This window comes from Miniopterus natalensis, chromosome 18, assembly GCF_054644295.1.
Source record: "Miniopterus natalensis isolate mMinNat1 chromosome 18, mMinNat1.hap1, whole genome shotgun sequence".
Taxonomy (NCBI): Eukaryota; Metazoa; Chordata; class Mammalia; order Chiroptera; family Miniopteridae; genus Miniopterus; species Miniopterus natalensis.
This window is the reverse complement of record NC_142098.1, coordinates 12,575,844-12,594,784: the sequence shown is the minus strand read 5'-3', so window position 1 is coordinate 12,594,784 and position 18,941 is coordinate 12,575,844. Positions and strand designations below refer to the sequence as shown.

Here is an 18,941-nt window from a genome sequence, read left to right as displayed (position 1 = left end):
CCACAGAGCTGGCCTGTCAACCAAAACCTGCAGTCACAACATACGGGGGGGGGGGGGGGCGGGGGGTATCGTGCCTGCAGCCTTCCCAGTACAGCAAGCCCAGCACACAGCAGACACTCCTGAAAACAAGGGCTTCTCCCAAGTTGCACTGGCCACAGTGCTATGGACCTGACAATTTCCAGACTTCTCTGGGGACGGGGCAGTGTCAGGCTTTAAAAAAAAAAATTCTTTAAAAAATATATCTTTATTGATTTCAGAGAGAGGAAGGGAGAGGGAGAGAGAGATAGAAACATCAATAATGAAAGTCATTGATCAGCTGCCTCCTGCACGCCCCCTGCTGGGGATCGAGCCAGCAACCCGGGCATGTGCCCTGACCGGGAATCGAACCGTGATCTTCTGGGTCATAGGTCGAAGCTCAACCACTGAGCCACGCTGGGTGGGCTATCAGACATTTTAAAGGGTAAAATGTTACAATAATGTCCCAGTCTCTGCCAGCGTTACTGGAGGAGACTGGGAAAATATTGCAACCCTGGTCTTGCTCCCAAGAGCTGGCTCTGGTAAGAGCTTCTTTTTCCATCCCCTTTGGAAATAATCTGTGCATACACAGAAGTATATGTACAAATCCTTTAAAATAAACACAAGGCATGCAGTCCTGCACCTTTATTGCTCCCATTTAATATCTCAGAGATCTTTCCTAAGGAGCAAATACAGACTGATTCAGAAATAAATTTAGCCCAAGTTCATGGTCAGAAACCCTCCTCCTGTTTATTGAGTGCTCAGGTGAGTGGTCCCCATGTGGAGGAGTGGATCCCATCAATCATATGTATCTGTGACTACCAGAGTACTGTGGTTCCTTTATACACACCCGGTTTGGTGTATTTGCTTTCCCCAACAACCTCTGAGCCATCTGGGCTCCCCGAGGCTGACCCATTGAAAACACCCATAAGCCATATCCTGCCAGGTTTCCAGGTTCCAGGTTTCTGCAAGCACGCTACATCTCTTTCAGAGGCTCCAGGAGGCATTTGTCTCACTTCCCGGGGCAGCAGGTATGGTGCCCTGCCTCAACTCCCCAGTGCAGAAGGCAGCATGCGGCTGACAAGAGTTACCCCTAAGCTCTGAAGGCAGTTCAGAAGGGGAAGCTGGCACACGGTCACGCAGTGCACTGAAGGGGGTGGGGAGGGCTCGGAGCTGCCTGTGACACAGGTAAGGCTTCACTGAGTTCTATGCTTCATGAGTAACTATTTTACCAGCAGAGCATAGTAATAAATGCCCCAGGACATGGGGCTACTGGGCTCCTCATTAGAGGGATGGACACTGGCAACAGAAATACCCCTATTCCCTCCTTTCTGCCTTCCTTTCCTTTACACATTCAACACACCATTACTGAGCAGTGATTCTAGACCAGACACAATGCTAGGCAGAAAAGAAAGTAGACGAGGCCCACAGAAAGCAGGGAAAAGAAACATGAATACAGTAACTGGACATTCCCCAGTGTCCCCATATCCCCAAACTCATGGACAGGCTAGGTAAAATGCTTATCTCTAACATAACCAAGCTCTAGCCAAGAAAGGGCCTGCTCAGGTGCCAGAAATGAGGAGGAAGCCCAAGGCTAAAACTGAGAGTTGAAGAGAAAGCTGGACAGGCCTAGGAGTTTAGGGAGTAGATGGCAGGCCTCAGGGAAGGCTGGCTCCCAGCTGAGGCTGCGGAGCCAGCAGACACCTACTTCAGAAGGTTTTCTGCTCCCGCTCTCATCCGCACGGCTTTCAGGATCTGCTGGTTCAAGGCGGCCCTCTGATTCTGCAGTTTGCTTCGGCCAGTTTGCGCAAGGGGATTGCAACCCTAAGGGAAAAGGGGAGAAGCCCCATCAGAGGTCAGCTATTCTAAAACTGATGCCAGCAGAAAAAGATTTTAAAACTAAACTTTTCTGAAAATAAAAGTAACAACATGGAAAATACTGGAAAGCATAATAAAGAAAATAAAAGTCACTTATAGTAATGCAACTCCAAAGCAGTCACTGCAGATTGGTTTCTTTCCTCCCCGTGTATCTTATAAACATTTTGCTATTTTCCACATTAGTGTCTGTGTCGGGAGTCCCCAAGATCAGGCCCATGTTTGGAGATTTGCTAGGACTCACAGCACTCATAGCTAAGATTTACGACAGCGGCTTAGTAAGGATGCATAGATGGATCGTAGAAGACAGAGGCGGAGTCTGGAGGAACCATTGTACAGGCTTCTCTGTGCTCTCCCCACCATGAATGGCCACACAGCACACTCCTCCCAGCAACATGTATGCAATGTCTCTGCCCAGGGGTTTTATTGGGGACTGATCACAAAGGCACCTTCTGCCTAGCACGTACCAAAATTCCAGGCTCCCAGAAGGAAAGCAGGTGTTCATTATAAGCCACGTGGTTTTTATCATCAGTCTAAGTACAGTAAGCCAACCTTATCAGTTAGGGGATGGAGGCAACACTCCAAGAGCCAGGTTCCTAGACGCCAAGCAGAAGCCAATCTTGTAAGCAGGCCTTCCTAAGGATAGCAGCCTCAGGCCTGCTTTGCTAACCTGCTTTTCCACAGAGGGCACATAAAGGTTATCATGTTTTCTCACTTTGTACTCTATTACGAAAATTTCCTTTGTTATGAAATATTCCTCAAAACAATGATTGTAAAATATTGCCCCTCCCCTTTTAAATGTTTTTTATTGATTTCAGAGAGAGGAAGGGAGAGGGAGAGAGAGAGAGAAACATCAATGATGAGAAAGAATCATGGATGGGCTGCCTCCTGCACGCCCCCTACTGGGGATCGAGTCCACAGCCCTAGCATGTGCCCTGACAGGAATCGAACCATGACCTCCAGGTTCATGGGTCAACGCTCAACCAGTCAGCCACACCAGCTACTGCCTTTTTAAAAATTTTTATTTATTGATTGATTTTAGAGACGAGAAAGAGAGAGAATTGATTTGCTATTTTACTTGTTTATGCACTCATTCATTGGTTAATTTTTCTATAGTGCCCTGACCAGGGATCGAACCCACAACCTTGCGTATCAGGGTGATGCTCTAACCAATTGAGCTACCCAACCAGGGCTGCCCCTTTTTTAGGATTTACCATTTCCTTATAGCTGGACAGTTAGACTGTTTCCTGGCATCTACTATTGTATAAATATTTGATGTATATTTATAAACATGCTTTATAAACCTCAAATTTTTTCTTTAAGTATATTTCTAGGGCAGCATGATGGGGTCTAACCTCTTTAAGGGCCCCCATGCACCAGAGCCCAATTATCCTCCAGGAAAGAAAAGCACTCCCTATTCCCTGTCCCCTCTCCCCCTAGTCGTAGGCAACCACTAATCTACTTTCTGCCTGCATATATTTGCTTATTCTGGACATTTCACATAAATGCACTCATACAAAACGTGGTCTTTGTAATGGGCTTCTGTCACTCAGCATATTGTTTTCTAGGTTCATCCATGCAGCTAGCATGTGTCAGTCCTTTATTCCACACACCGCATTTGTTTACTCATTCATCAATTGATGGACATTTGGGGGTGCTTTCACTTTTTGGCTATTGTGAACAGGGTTGCTTAGTTGTGTGTAATTTTTCACGTGGTAATGCTTTCCTTCTTCCTGGCTATATATCTAGGAGTAGAACTGCTGTGTCATGTGGTTAATTCTATGTTTAACCGTTTGAGGAACTGTCAAACTACCTTCCAAAGTGGCTACATACTATCTTATATTCCCACTAATGGTATATGAGGGTTATAATTTATCCATATCCTCATTAATACTTGTTCCTGTCCATCATTTTTATTATAGCCAGCCTACGGTGTGTGGTTATCTCATTGTGGCTCTGACTTACATTTCCCTGATGGTTAATGATGTTGAACATCTGTTTGCGCGCTTATTGCCGCTTGTATATATTCTTTGGAGAAATATCAATTCAGATTTTTTTGCCTATTTTTATTTATTTTTCAGCAAAGTAACCATTCATTATTTGCCCACAAAAACTGTGAAAAAACAGTGATAGAAAATTCACAAATCAAATACAAGTCTAAGACCATTCTACAGTTCCAGGCCTTGTTTGCATATTTGCGCAGTGTTCTTGGTCAACCACCCCACCAGTATTTTCTGTGTCTACATGAAGTACTTTTATTAAGTTATTAAAAATGCTGTCTTGCCTGGCAGGGCGTGGCTCAGCGGTAGAGCATCGACCTAGGATCCAAGAGATCTCGGTTCGATTCCCGGTCAGGGCACATGCCCGGGTTGAGGGCTCCACCCCCAGTCGGGGGCGTGCAGGAGGCAGCCAATCAAGGACTCTCTCATCATTGATGTTTCTCTCTCTCTCTCCCTCTCGCTTCCTTTCTCTGAAATCAATAAAGATACATTAAAAAAAAAATGCTGTCCTGACTATGTCACATATAACTGTGATCAGGAAATCAATGTACTCAATTACCACTCTGTGCAGTGCACTCACCAGCGCAGCAAGTGCAAAGAGGAATTAAAAATGGAATTGAAGTCTCTCACTTCTGAACTGGACACAGGAGTCCTCAAGTTAAAACCATGAAAAAGGAGAAGGGGCAGGACTTACTGGCAACATTAATACTAGACACCAGACAGGACAGTGAAACTGTTTGGTCAGAACCAAGGAATGTTATTTCCTTGAAAAGTTTTAAAAATACCTAACCAGGCACTGCCTTAAGTCCAGTGAATACAATGCTCCAGAAGTTTTCACACAAAATTTTTTAAAAAAAATACAGTGACTGGTGTTCACTTATGAATAATGCAATCTCGGTCTCCGCAGCTCAGGCACAGTGTTCCTGTCCCATCACCTCTGGCTACAGGCTCCTGTTTCCAACTGCTGCTCCGCTTGGGGGCCATGGGTGCTGCCTGCAACTGCTGTCTCGCTCTGGGTGCCACTGGGGGTAACCTGCTTCCTGTCACTGTGCATACGGTTCTCGTGCCTTTTCACATCAGATGCCTTGGCAAACGCCTTGGTGCATGAGCCACACGCAAAAGGCTCTCCCCCTCTGTGTCTTCGTTCATGGTCTCTGAGGAGGGACTTGTGTTTCAAGGCTCTGTTGCATGTATGGCACGCAAACGGTCTTAGATTACTGTGAACTCTCTCGTGCTTCTTTAGGTCTGGGGCGCAAATAAATGATTTTCCACACACCTCACAACGGGAGGGCTCACACCCCGTGTGGGTCTTTAGGTGTTCTTTCAGGGGGGCCTGTGTGGTAAAGCCTTTTGTACACGTTCCGCAAACCAACGGCCCGTCTGCCGTGCGGAGTATTTCATGCTCCCTTAACCTGCCTTCGTCGGAAGATGTCCTGCCACATGCCTGACAAGGGGTCTGCTCCCCATGGTGGCCATCAAGTAAACACTCAAACTTCCTGTCACTGGCAGCGGCTGTCCAGCCTGGTGTCTGTCCGTCCTTCACTTCACTCATTCCATCATTAAATGTTAAGGCTCGAGGGGTCTGGGACCCCAAATCTTTGGACTCTGGGGTCTCCATGGATCCTACTTCCTGGCCGTAGCAATCTAGTTCTCGAACTTCCACACCCCCGGCTCTTTCCGGATGGCTTCCTGAACCCCACTCGGCGGGGTGCCTTCTACGGTGCCATCAGATGGACTGGCATCTTGATCTCCAATTCCCTCCCAATCATCGTCCTGTGTCAGCAGCATCTCCGATGGGGCGATTTACTCTGAGGCAATATTTTAGTTTTTGACTGGCCACTTTTTTTCATCAGAGCTAGATACGTCACGCTTCTGAGAACAGAGTTTATCCATAAATCGGACACCAAGAATCTGACCCGATGACATCATTATTTTCACGGAAATCTTTGCTGTGTACATGTAGTTCAGGACCTCTTCAAATATATCAGGATGAAGAAAATCTATTTCTATTACTGAAGAGCTATCAGCTCAAGTTTCTTAAAAAGCTTTTAAAGTAGGTGCTGCAGGCGGCAAGAACACGCACATCTGTGTGCTCTGAATTTCACATCTTCAACCACAGTATCGCAAAATTCCCCTTCCAGGCGTTGTTCGTTTTTAGCGTTTTCAGAAACAGTTTTACGATCATCATTGTATTTAATGGTTTCAGACATACTGATGAAAAACTCCATGAAGAACTCAGGGTATTGCCTTAATGCTTGAAACACCAAATTCTTCAGATCAGAATAACTGATCAGGGGCACGCCAATCCTGCAGCCTGGCATAGCCACAGATACTCGCCGTGGGCTCCCCACCTTGCTGCATGCAGGCTGGGGACAGGATGGACGCGGGGCGTGGGGGCACAGGGGGTGGCAGTGTGTTTTGGATTTTTTTTTTTGGAGTTTGGGGAAAGGGCAGGTCAGAGGGGACGGAATCGTGCATATCCCTGATGGTAGCAGCCTTCCTGCACTAGCACGGAATGTCTACCTGGCCTTGAAAACCCCCATCATTTTGGCCATTTTTAAACTGGGTTATTTGTCTCAACTTAATTGTAGAATTGAAAAGCATTATTTTTAATCTTTACCAAGTTGATATGCAAAAACAGATATCCTACTTTCCAATTTGCATTTATTAGTGAAGGCAAACATTTTTTTTCATATATTATTGATCACCTGAATTTCTTTGTCGCTAAATTATGTGTTCTCTGTCCATCATTTCCTGGGATATTTGGATTACAATGTTTCATGCTGAAAAGTTTAAGATCTGAATAAAAGTTTCATTTTTAACCTAATGGTATTCTTCCTACCCAGCGGGGAGAACCCCTGGGATCTGAGTGAAGGCTTCGTTCCTTTCTGAAGCTTATCTTGAGGTTCTGCCCACTGATGGGGCTGTGGCCACGCCCTGGGAGCAGCCGGTGGGCAGGGCTGGTGAAAACACTGCCCTTTCTCTCCAGCTGCGTCACTGCCGCCGCAGCTCCGCACACACCTAGCCTCCACTTGAAAGAGGGAGAGTGGTTTATCTATAGCCCCGACCTTCTCTGAGATTCCCATATCAGTGGCCTTTGGACTAGTAAGTTAGGAATGAGTGACGTTTCTCCTTCCACAAAGATTTCTCATTCTCACTTCCCATCAGGTTGCCACCCACCTGACCTGTTCCCTACACAGCCCTCCATTTCAAATGGAATGACCTTAAAGTTAACATATTTCAAATTAATAAATGATCCCTTATTTAAAAGAAAAATCAGCCTGGCCAGGCATGTCTCAGCAGTTGAGCATCAGCCTAGGATCCAGGAGATCGTGTTTTGATTCCTGGTCAGGGCACATGCCCGGGTTGTGGGCTCGATCCCCAGTTGGGGGTGTGCAGAAAGCAGCCAATCGATGATGACTCCTCTCATCATTGATGTTTCTATCTCTCTCTCTCTCTCCCTCCCTCTCCCTGAAATCAATAAAATTATATTTTTTAAAATATATTAAGCTAATTTAATATTAAGGGCTAAAATAACTGCCAGCCTCTTTCCTTTCCACTTCCTAAAATTACTATGAAGGAATAGTTCAATATGATTCAAAATTACATGGTTCATCAAAGCTGTGTTCCATTTGACAGAGGAGCTTGAATGACTAATTCCTTTACGTACATTCCTAGGGCTAAGATAAGCAGCCATTCCAGCTCATGGGTAAGAACTTTTCTTGCTCCTATACCTTACCCAACTTCTGGCTGGCCTGGAATTGCTACACCCTAACCAGCCCACAGATGTGGGGTCAAGTTTCTAGATAAGACAAAGGAATGTTTAGTATTCGATTTGACTGAGTAATCGGACCCCCAAATGACATTACTTCTTACTGACAAGTAAGAATGCTAGGCCTGCTGGACACACCAGAAACGCCCATGGGGTGATTAGACAACTTTCCAGAGCCCTAAAAGGTAAATCTGGGCAAGACGGTGAGAAAGATCCCTCCGACATCGCCAGAGTTTGTCTGGCCGTCCATGTCTACTGGCGCCTGCCAGGGGTTCTCTGCTGATGGGAACCCACAGCCCTTGCCCGCAACTTAGTTCTTGATTGGTTCACAACAGGATGTAGAGCTGCTCCAAAACTGGGGTTTGTGCCAGGGACTTGGGCAGCACCTGCTTGGCCTGGGAACCTGAAGCAGGAAGGGGACAACTGAACTGCCCTGGCCTCCAGGGTCACTGCCTGCAAGCCTTTCAGTGAAGTGAGCCCCCACCCCCACCCCACGTGGGGTTTGTCAGGTTCCTTACCGGACTAAGGACTGGGCATTTGCATTGGTTTCAGAAAGTGGAAGGATGGTTCAACAGCCAACTTACTCAAGGGCAAGTACTGAGTGAAACCTGAGCTCCACCACTAGCTCTGTGGGCGCCTGCTAAGTGTCAGACAGCCAACGTGGGACCCAGCATCTCAGATCCCATACTCTGAGGTTTAGAGGTTAAGTGAGCTACTCAAGACTTAGAGACGGTAAGGGCAGGCATTGGACTTCAGCCGGTGTCCTTCCTGGCACTCTAAGATGGGCTGCGAGGCAGCCTGAGCAGAATGTGTGGGAATGCTGGGACGGCTTGCTGGCCTATCCCCAGACACCCCTCACATGCTCCCTGGCTGAGGGCTGCACAGCATCACTACACATCCTTTGGACACAGTGACCTGTGTCCCACTCTCCCTCCTCACAGCCCAGGGTAGTCAGACATGATAAATCCATCCACACCTCCTTTCCTAAGGGAAGAACATCTGACTCAGGCCTGGCCATTTGGAACATCAAAGGCCCCTGGCCCTGAGATGGGTTCAGGGTGAACACCTGACATGGGACAATCAGAACTCTTCAGGCTTCACCCTCCCTATCCACTGTGAACCTAGGAGGACGTGAGACTGGGCACCCGTAGCCACCTTACCACAGCAGAGGAGTATCTCCCCAGAAATGAAGCTAACCCAGGGGGAGCAGAGCTCAGGGGCTGAGTATTGATGGCAACATTTGAGCCCTAGATCAAGCCAGGCCTGAAGCCATCTCTCTAGACTTCTTCAGTTACAGGAGCCAATGCATTCACTTTTAAAATTGAGGTATAATTTACATACAATAAAATACATAGATTTTAAGTACATAGTTCATTGAGTTTGGACAAATGTATAAACCTGTGTAACCACTACTCCATTAAAAAATTTTTTAAAAATAGAACATTTACATCACCCCCAGATAACCAGTACTCTGGTTTCTATCACCATAGACTTTGCCTGTTCTAGAACTTCATATAAATGGAATCATACAGTATGTATTCATGTCTGACTTATTTTGCCCAATATTTGAAATTCATCGACGTTGCACTTATCAGTGGTTTGCTTCTTTTTAGTGTGAGTAGAATTCCATTGTAGGGATGTTTCACTGCTGTTTACCTGCCTAAGCCATTTTGAATTGGATTTTTCTGGCACCTTCAACTAAAAAAGTCCTAACTTAGAATAAGTTCACTTACAGTGAAAACTCTATTTGTCAACATACACCTGCATGCCTTTAGTGTACAGTCAGATTGTTCAGCTGCAAAACAAGTATTTAAGAGCTGGACCTAGGCAAAAACTGTAGCACTTGATTTGAAAGAAAGGGAGGGATGCTTAACTTACACCTGCAGAGACTGGCACTGAAAAGGTGGATAGGCCAGGTCAAGGGGAAGGCAGACTCAGAAAGAACAGATCAGGCTTTCCTCCCAGACTGGGAGCCTGGGCAGTACCTGGTGCCTGGCACCACTCCTTCTTACACACAGCCACAGATAAAGTCCACACAGTATGAACTTGGCGTCTCCAGGTCAGAAGTAAGACTGAGTGAGGGACGACAGTGCAGGGTCTCCTGGCTAGAGACCCTCGTGTAGGGCACGGAAGAGCAGGTGCTGCTTCTCTAGTGCAGATATTTTCTCTGCCTTTCTCCCTCCCTCCTAGTTACGTAATTCCTCACTCAAACGCCAGACTCTGGAAAACAAAACTGTTTGTTTCTGAGTAAGCCAGAAGCTGTCAACCAGAAAGCACAGAAATAGCACGCGGTACCCTGCCATACACACATACGTTTAACCCTTCGCCACGCTAGAGATTCAGGACAGGCTGGGTGACCAGAACCCAGCTTTTCCACATCCATAAAAATTAAAACATGAATCTGCCATTTGTAAAGAGCCCTCCTGCCCTTCCTGAGCTCCATCAGAGCTGCAGCCGAGGTTCAGCTGCCTCCCTCCGGCTTCCCAACGCATTCACTCACAGTACGAATCAACACTCGTAACTAGAGGCTCCCTTCAGTCAGTTTTACAAATCTTTATAAACATCTGCTGTGTGCCACTGTTATTTTTCAACATGCTGAATGAAAAACAAAGATTTACAATCACTAAAATTTCCATGAATCAAATGTACTTCCAGATCCAACTAATGACCTGCTTATTTCAACCAGTAGGATGTCGTCACCAAGAGTTAATAATGCTTATCTAGGAAGGTGACTGTATGGGGTGTGACGGGGACTCCTATGTATGTGTGTGATTTTGTAGTTACTTTTATAATTACTTCTATAACAATTTGTGTTACTTTTATAACACTAGTAATATTAGAGAAAAAGAAACTACTTCTGAAATGGCTTTCAATCACCTGCCTTTCCTCCTCTTACAATCCAATTCGAACCCTGGGACACTCTTGAGGACACATGGCCACTGCAAACGCCGTGGGTCTGACGGGAAAGGCCAGAAAGACTTGTACCTCTCCCCACCTGGGGGCTGCAGGCGGGAGACCTCACTTGCACTTTCACCCCTTGCTGGACTGCACCTGCAGTTTCACTGTCCTCTGTGGCCACCTCCAATATAGCCTTTGTGTCACGAGACTCTGGTACCTGAGCCAAAGGAGGAAGTAGCGATCAGCCTAAAGCCAAAGCCTGGTCTCATCAGGTGGTGTCTTGGAATCCGTCCAAATAGCCCCAGGAAGCAAGGGACATTTACAGTGTTACAGCTCATCACCCTGACTCTTCTCTGAGTCACCATGAAAATTCCGTTTCTGCCAGGGGACCCCTCCTGGCCAGGATCCCAGAGAGTGAGGAGGTATTTGTCAGACACACCCTCTGGGCTGCCAGTGTGCACCTGTGCAGCTAGGCAGACCCTCACTAAGGCCATGACCAGCCTGGGCGCATGCGTGCAGCCTGGGCTTCAGGACTTGTCTCTACCCATGGTGGGGTCTGGGATGGGAGGGGGCAGGTCACAAACCTTCACACACCCCCTTCCCCCTCCTCTCCTGACCTGGGAAAGGATTCAAGGCTCCAAGGGGATGGGTCCAAATACCTGGAGGGGCATTATCACTACCCAGTAAAGCTGGAAAGATGAGACCCCATGACCTGTGTGCTCTGTAGTAGAGCGGCCCAGCAGAAGGCTTCCCCCCACACATGCGTATGACATGAAATTACACCCCACTAAGACAAATGGTGCAGGGAAGGAACTAGGAGGAGCTTCAGGGTTTGAGAAAAAAAAATCTCCTCCTGCCTTCTGTGCTGGAGCCTCCAGGAGGCCCAGAGTAAACAGCCACCATAAACCAGGACACTGTGAACCTTGGGGCCCTGTCCAGCCTGGAGGTTCTGTGAACAAGAAACAACCTCTCCTCCAGCTCCTGAGTAAAAACAACGGAGCTAAATTCATTTCGGGTCATTAGCGTTCCCAGAGGATGCAGAGGCAGAGATAAGAACAGACAATGCTGCACTTTGTGGTGACTCTCAGTGCTAAGACCTTTCATTTAGGCCCTTTCAACAGTCCTGGGGAACAGCTTTCTCTAATTTTTCTCCAGCTGGTTTTCCCTTGGCCAACAGCAGGTTTTTCCTTCGGGCTTTAAGACAACACCGGGAGAGCCCTGCTCTCAGGATGCAGTGTGTTAGAAACTTGCTTTACTCTGCATTAACGAGGTCAGAACACACATTCTTCAAAGGCTTTCATTAGGATGAGCATAAAAATACGTTTAGGGGAAAAGCTCCATTTCCACGGGTCATTCTTTTAAGAAAGTAATTCGTAGTACTAACCTTACAGAACTGTACCTTTATGTAAACACATTAATGTAGAGAAAGAAAGAACAGCGAGAAACCAGAGAAAAGAAAACATATTTTGATGACAGACCAGAAAGCATTCTGATTTTTATTTTTAATCCAAAGACCCCCATGCTGTCAGCCCAGGACGCCAGGGTCTGTATGAGGGGTGCCAATGCCTGACCTGGGGCCAAGTTCTGTTCATGTCCTTGGGCTCTGAACACCCAAGAAGACTCTGATTTATCAGGGGGGCCTCCCTCTCTGCCAATGCTTGTTTCACACATTCAGGAACCAGGCCCAGCCAGCACAGTGGACTTTTAGGCAATCAGTCTTCATTGTATGTACAAGTCACACAAAACAGACCTGAAGCTGTGGATATGGACTGTGGACCCCTTCCTCCCACTTTCTGCTCTGTGGACCAAAGCAAAAAAGCTGATTCCTCTCCAAGCATGGACCAAGCTATCGGACAAAGCACGAACTCCCATCACTGCTTGCCCCCCCACCCAGGAAATGAGGCCCACTGTGAACAGAAGCCATAATGAACCAGGGTCCAGGATGCCCCAGAACCTGACAGCAGTCAGGCTCAGAGCTGTCACTCAATAAATGCTTTTGGAATGAATGGAGCAAAATGGCATTTTCAAGAAAAGAGGGAAGGGAGGGAAAGTAGGATAAAGGGAACAGGCTGAAAGAGAAGCTCGACTTTAGTAGAAATTGATTTGGTCCTGTCGGGGTGCACACAATTCCAAAAACAGGATGGGGGAGCCTGCTCAGGGGCAGCGAGATGATGGCCCGGCTACACCTCTAGTCTGGAGGGTCATCGCTACTCCTGGTTGGCTCACCCACCCAACAGTGCAGCAGTTATTTCCAATCCTCGCCTCCCCGCCTGCCTCCTGGGACCCCTCCGCAGCTTCTCTTCTCCCCCTTGAATCTTCAACAAACCACCCCACCCACTTCTTCACCTTCATTCAGCTTTAAAAAGGCTCTAAACTTCTTCATTCTAAAACAAACCTGCCTTCTCTCTTCTCTAACCCCATCTCCCTCCAACAACTATCTTCTCTGCCCTTCTCCCCTGCAAGTGCCACATGGGCTTTTGGCCCCAACTCTCCACCCATCGTTTACTAACAACCCCCAAAGAACTAAATCCTAAAAGACTAAGTCTTTTGACTTGTCACTCTTGTTTCTCCACTAAAAAGACTCTCAGCTTCAGCAACATTGCTGCCACCCTCCTGGCTTGCCTCCCACCTCTCTACCTGTCCCTTAAGTGGAGGTAGTATATGAAGGTACTATACCCTTCCGTCTTGGGTCCTTTGTCACCGTATCCCACACTGGTGCCCCCCAAAGCCACATCTCCAGCCAGGGTGCTCTTGGGGCTGCCAAGTCCTTGGAGTAAACTCCCCACTGGGGCTACCACATGGCGGCCTCAAGCCCACCTGCCGGGTCCCCCATGTCACTGAGGCGCATGACCGTCCACTCAGACACCTAAGCAGACCTCCCGACCGTATCCTGTCCATTAGTTCTGCTGACGCTGCTGTGGCTCAGGACCTCCTCACCGGATCACTGCCTTCAGTCTGAGTTAGGGGTGCAAGCTGGTGGGAAGGATGGGTGGTGAGGCTGTGTTTACCCAGCACTTTATATAAGTGACTGAAAAGCCATCAACGGTCCATATCAGAGTAGGAGGGGCAGAGACAACGGAGATCACGGGGAGCTAACCCCCAGGCCCCCAACTGTAAATCCCCCCTGCCCGGCTCCACCTCAGCCTCTCCACGACCCCTCGCCAACCAACAACTCAGCTGTCAAAGCGATCTTTCTGTGATGTGAATTTTCACATGTCTGGTCCTGCATAAAACACTTCGACGGATGCCTGGCTCTCTTCCCGCGCTTTCAGGGAGCATGACCCTGAACAACCTCCGCACCCCAGAGGCTTCCCTCACAAGTATTCACAGTTCCATTCCCTGCCCTTCCCTCTACCTGATGTGCTCTTCCTCCCTTTCTCACCCTTCTCTCCTTTTCATTCAAGGAGCATTTGTTTTGAGTCAAACTAGCTCCTCTCACGGATCAGGAAGGGTTCCACGTCAGCACCTCTTATTTATTGATTGATTTATTTAATTCTCACCTGAGGATCTATTTTTATTGATTTCAGAGAGAGGAAGGGAGAGGGAGAGAGAAACATCAGTGATGAGAGAGTCATTGATCCGCTGCCTCCTGCACGCCTCCGACTGGGGATGGAGCCCATAACCCGGGCATGTGCCCTGACAGGGAATCAAACCCGGATCACCTGGATCCTAGGTCGACGCTCAACTGCTGAGCCACACCCAGCCGGGCCCGAGGATGTATTTTTATTGAAAGAGAGCAAGGGAGAGAGAGAGAAGCATCCATGTGAGAGAGAAACATGGAATGGTTGCCCCCGGTTCACGCTCCTGCCAAGGACGGAACCCACAACCTAGGTAGGTGCCCTGACGGGGCGTGGAACCCACAACCTTTTGGTGTAGGGGGCAACGCTCCAACCCACTGAGCATCCCAGCCAGGGCAATGTCAGCAACTTTTTTTTTTCTTTTTTTAAAAAAATATATCTTTATTGATTTCAGAGCAAGGAAAGGAGGGGGAGAGAGAGAGACAGAAACATCAACGATGACAGAGTGACTGATTGAGCCCGCAACCCGGGCATGTGCCCCGACCGGGAACCGAACCCCGATAGCCTGGATCCTAGGTCGACGCTCAACCGCTGAGCCACGTCTGGCCGGGCGCGTCAGCCCCTTTTATTACCCTCACACAAAGAACATTCCTTGGACTGTATGATGTAGCACAATGATCATGACAAGGTCTCCTTTTCAAAAGAGATGTTTCTCATTGTAAGCCAGTGATTCATCTTATTTGGCACCCATGATTCTCGTGTCCACCACCACAGAAACTGCACCTAAAAAACATCCAACTCTGCATCTTTGCATGGCTCCCTGGCCCTCTGCTCTTCCCCGTGCATGTCTTCCCCCTGGAAAACCTGTCCTGGAAGACTTGGGACCATAACCCTCACAGGTGTCCTCCATCTCTTCTGCCCCTCCCTCAGTCATTTCCTCCAGATGGTGCTGTAGGGCCAGACCTCCACCTGTTCAGAGAAACAACTCAGGGAGGAAATGCAGTCCCAGAAAGAGGCAGCAACTTGCAGGAGGCTACAGAGCAATTTTGTGGGGGTGGCAATCACCTTCAGGGGCCCTGAGACTGAGATTGAGTGATTCCCAGGCCCTGCAATTCCATGGCCTGTGATCCTCTGTCCCAAACGCCACACATAATTAGAAGTTATAATCCTGTAATTCTATGATGACATCTTTGAACTTAAATATACCTTAAAACTACTTTAAAAAAAAAATGCTAAGAGCAATCCACTTTTTAAAAAAAAATGTTTTCCCCACTCTATCTTCACCTGTTTCCAGATTCCCCTCCAGCCCTGCCCATCCCCTGGGGCCACTGCTCCTCCACAGAAAGCAACAGCCTCACAAGGAAAGAGGAAGATGCCAAGTCCTCTTACCACCGGATCATTAGGCTTTGGACAATTAAGAATTGATTTTTCTGTGGGAAACAGTTTCACTTCCCTATTTATAATTACACACTCTACCTTAGGTCACATAGCTTATAAAAAAAATAATAAGCTCTCAACCCACCCAGTTAAGCCTGGCCAAGCTCCAAAGGCTATTTTTAGACTGCCGGGGACCTGCAAGGAGGAAGGGTGGAAGGTGTCCCTGGGACTCCAGGCTCAAATGCAACTTTGTAGCCCAGGCCTTGCCACCTGCGTTGCGCCCCCCTCCCCCCAGCTCCGCGGGCTGGGGTCGCTTTTGAGGGACTGGGCCGGAGGCCCGTGTGTGCGCCGAGGGTCGCCCGGACCAGGCAAGGTCCCGCGCAGCGCGCGCTCGCCCCGCGTTTCTCCTACAATCACATAAATCACATTTGCCGCGCTCAAGCCCTCCTGGGCGACTTGGGGTAGAAGAGGGGGCGACGCCCGAGGTCACCTCCCACCAGCAGCTCTCCCCTGCCCTCTAAAACGTCAAAGAAATGCACATTGGAAGTACTCTAGAGGCAGAAGATCGCCAACCCGCCTGGAGCGGTCCTTCCATCTCCACCGGCGCCCCGGCCAAGCGCTCGGGTCCTAATGCGCCCCGAAGAGGAGGAACCGGTCTCCTCCCCAGGCCGACCCTCCCGGCCCATCCCGCGCCCGCACCTGCGCGGGGCGGCCCCGGGCGACCCTCCCCACCTCCCAGCCCCGGAAGCCACCTGCTCCCGGAGGCCGGTATTCGGCAGCCCCCCCAAACCCGAGCCTCCCGCCCGCCCCAGGCCAGCGCGCTCCCTCCGCCTCCGGCCTGGTCGACCACGGCCGCGCTCCCGCAGCCCCTCCACAGCCTGGGGAAGGGGTCTGCGGCCCGCAGCTCGCCGCCCGCCGCCCGCCCGCCCGAGGCCACCAACCTTCCGAAAGTAGTCGTCGCCCTTCTTCTCCAGCGGCTGGGGGGCCGCGGGCAGCAGAGCGTCGGTCATGCTGGCGGCGCGGGCACCGAGAGCGGACTGAGGCTGAGCTGCAGCCGGGGCCCTGAGCCGCCGCGCCCCGCCCCGCCCCGCCCGCGCGGCCGCCCCTCCAGCCTCCCCCCACCCCCGAGCCAGGCCTGGAGCCACGGAGACCCGGCCCCGGCCGCCGAGACCACGCCCCGTGCCTCGCCCCGGCTCCTGATTGGCGGGGCGGAACCGGCGCCCCAGGCGGGAGGCTGGCCGCGCGGAGAGCTGGGACCCCTGCGCCCCGCTGCAATCTCCCAGCCTCGGGCCCCCCATCTGGGGCTTCGTGGCTGGCTCTGCCCTGTGGTTCAGGGGCGGGTCTGGGTCTCCGCGGCCGCAGCGAGGCCCAGGCTGGGGGCGCGGCCCTTCGCCTGGAGCCGTGGGGACAAATGCAGCGAGCAAGTAAAGTCGCGGCTGGTCCCCGAAGGAGCGCAGACTCCAGTCGGCAGTGATCGGACCTGACGCCACGTCGAAGGCGAGGCTGCAGCGCTGGGCTCTGGGCCGAGCGGTCCGGAGCGGTCTGCCGCCGGGGACGGGACCCCGGGGCCGAGTCCCGGGCGCTAACGGAGAGTTGGCTGCACTACTGAGGGCTTTGGCCGGAGGACTCAGACCGGGTGGCGCGGCGGTCAACTCCCTGTCCCCCCACCGTCGCTGCAGAGACTGGAGGGTCCGCTGGGAGATGTAGACAGCTCTGGGAGATGGGGTCTGCCCACGAAGGGATCCCCAGAAAGGGTTTTGTGCTTGAGTGTCTCGGCGGATGTCCTTGAACACGTTTCTTAACCACCACTTCAAACCTCAGTTTTTTTCAACTGCAGAATGGGGCCGCTTCACCCTCTCTTTGGTCGAAAGTATTAGAACTAAGGTGGGTGTTAAAGCTCTTAACTGGTTGAAGGGACGCGCAAAAGGGACGTCCAGACAAAGTGGGACTTCGGGGACGGGGTTCGCACTGTTTTCTCACCGGCCCGCGGCTGACCGGTAGACTCCGGACAGATGCCAGACAGAACTGAGTCCCACAACATGCGGCCGGAGCCCGAAGCCCCCAGCCACCGGGGCCATGCCCCTCCTGGCAGCCGTCCCGCGCTCACAAAACCCCTCCCCCGGTTGCCCTGCGTTTGGCGGTCGCGGTGGATGCTACGGATAGAACAAAACAATCTACTTTCAAAACAAGCCAAGCGATTACTTCTCTGAAAAAATGAAATAAAATTTAAAACGGATGTGCATTAGGAGTTGTTCGAAAGTTTAAAAATAAATAGTAGCAACAACCAAGTGTCATAAAAAAAATGCACCTGTTACTGCCAACTCCAAGATGCTGCAAAAAAAAAAAAAAAAAAAAGACGTTTCCAGAAAGGACTTTTAATTTTAAGAAAGAACCTGGAGAGTTTTAACCAGCTCAGTGCTGGTCAGGTGTATGGGGAAACTCTAGTAGGTGTAAAAACTTCCCTTATGTCCCAGAGGTGTCAGAAGTAATGAGTATTAAGCTAATTTCATCGTCAGTCATCCAACAATTGGTCCATTGCCCTGTAAAAGCACCACCCCCGTGGGAGGGGGGAGGGGGGAACAACCAAAGTTTATATGCATATATGCATAGTCCATGGACACAGACTACAGTGCGTGAAGGCCTGAGGTGGGGCAGGGGCTGGATGGAGGGGGGCAAAGAGGGGGAGAATGGGGAGCATCTGTAAGACTGTCAACAATAAAAAATAAATAATAAAGGAAAATTTTTCCCAAACCACACACACACCCAAAGTACACCCTCCCCCCTTGGGAGTTAAAAACAGCTGCTTCTATTTCTGGGCTCCTGGGGTGGTGGGTCACTCTGTTACATTTGTAATACTAGTTACTACTACTGCTACAAATAATAAAGTTATCAATAATAGGACCTCTAGCCAGAAATTGTATAGATATTATGTTTCTTTCTCACAACTGTTCTGCAAATAAATGGATTAAATAATCTCCATTTGAGAAAACTAAGGCTCAGAAGACCGAAGTGGCCAACGGCACACTCCTCTGTGGCTGAGATCAATTATAGTTCAGACCTGCTGATTCCAGTCATTCCCTGTCACCTTCAGATTTTTGTCGTCTTCTACCACCTTGAAGCTCCAGTCACTTTCACGATTTGCCTCATATAGGTATGTTTCACTTGTACTATTATTGACTTAAGTCTTTAAATTTACTAACTTTACTTAAACTTTATTTTAAAAGACAACTATGTCATAACCATAAGCAGAAAACCAGAAGCATTTTGCCATAGAGAGAGATGCACATAAAAGTTAATACAGTGAGAACCAAAATATGTTATTTAATCTAGCCTGACACCGTTGCCTTTTTGAACTAATTCTTTGATTTAAAAGGAACAGCAAGAGAAGGAAGCATGGTGCTAAAGACATACCAACCTACTCTAAGACTAGCTCCTGAGCCCGGCTGGGGTGGCTCAGCAGTTGAGCACCTACTTATGGTCCAGGAG

General features: G+C 49.4%; 1 protein-coding gene and 1 pseudogene across 1 annotated transcript in view; both read right to left on the bottom strand.

Annotated features, from left to right (window-relative positions):
- RHPN2 (rhophilin Rho GTPase binding protein 2) overlaps positions 1–16,465 on the bottom strand; it is a 52,176-nt gene extending 35,711 nt beyond the window's left edge. The window contains exons 1-2 of the mRNA XM_087826619.1: positions 16,397–16,465; positions 1,724–1,839 (exon numbers count right to left, since the gene is read on the bottom strand). Of these exons, the coding sequence (XP_087682745.1) occupies positions 1,724–1,839; positions 16,397–16,465 (185 nt within the window). The remainder of the gene's footprint in view (positions 1–1,723; positions 1,840–16,396) is intronic.
- LOC107543386 (zinc finger and BTB domain-containing protein 14 pseudogene) lies at positions 4,822–6,212 on the bottom strand (annotated as a pseudogene).
- Positions 16,466–18,941: the final 2,476 nt, after the last annotated feature.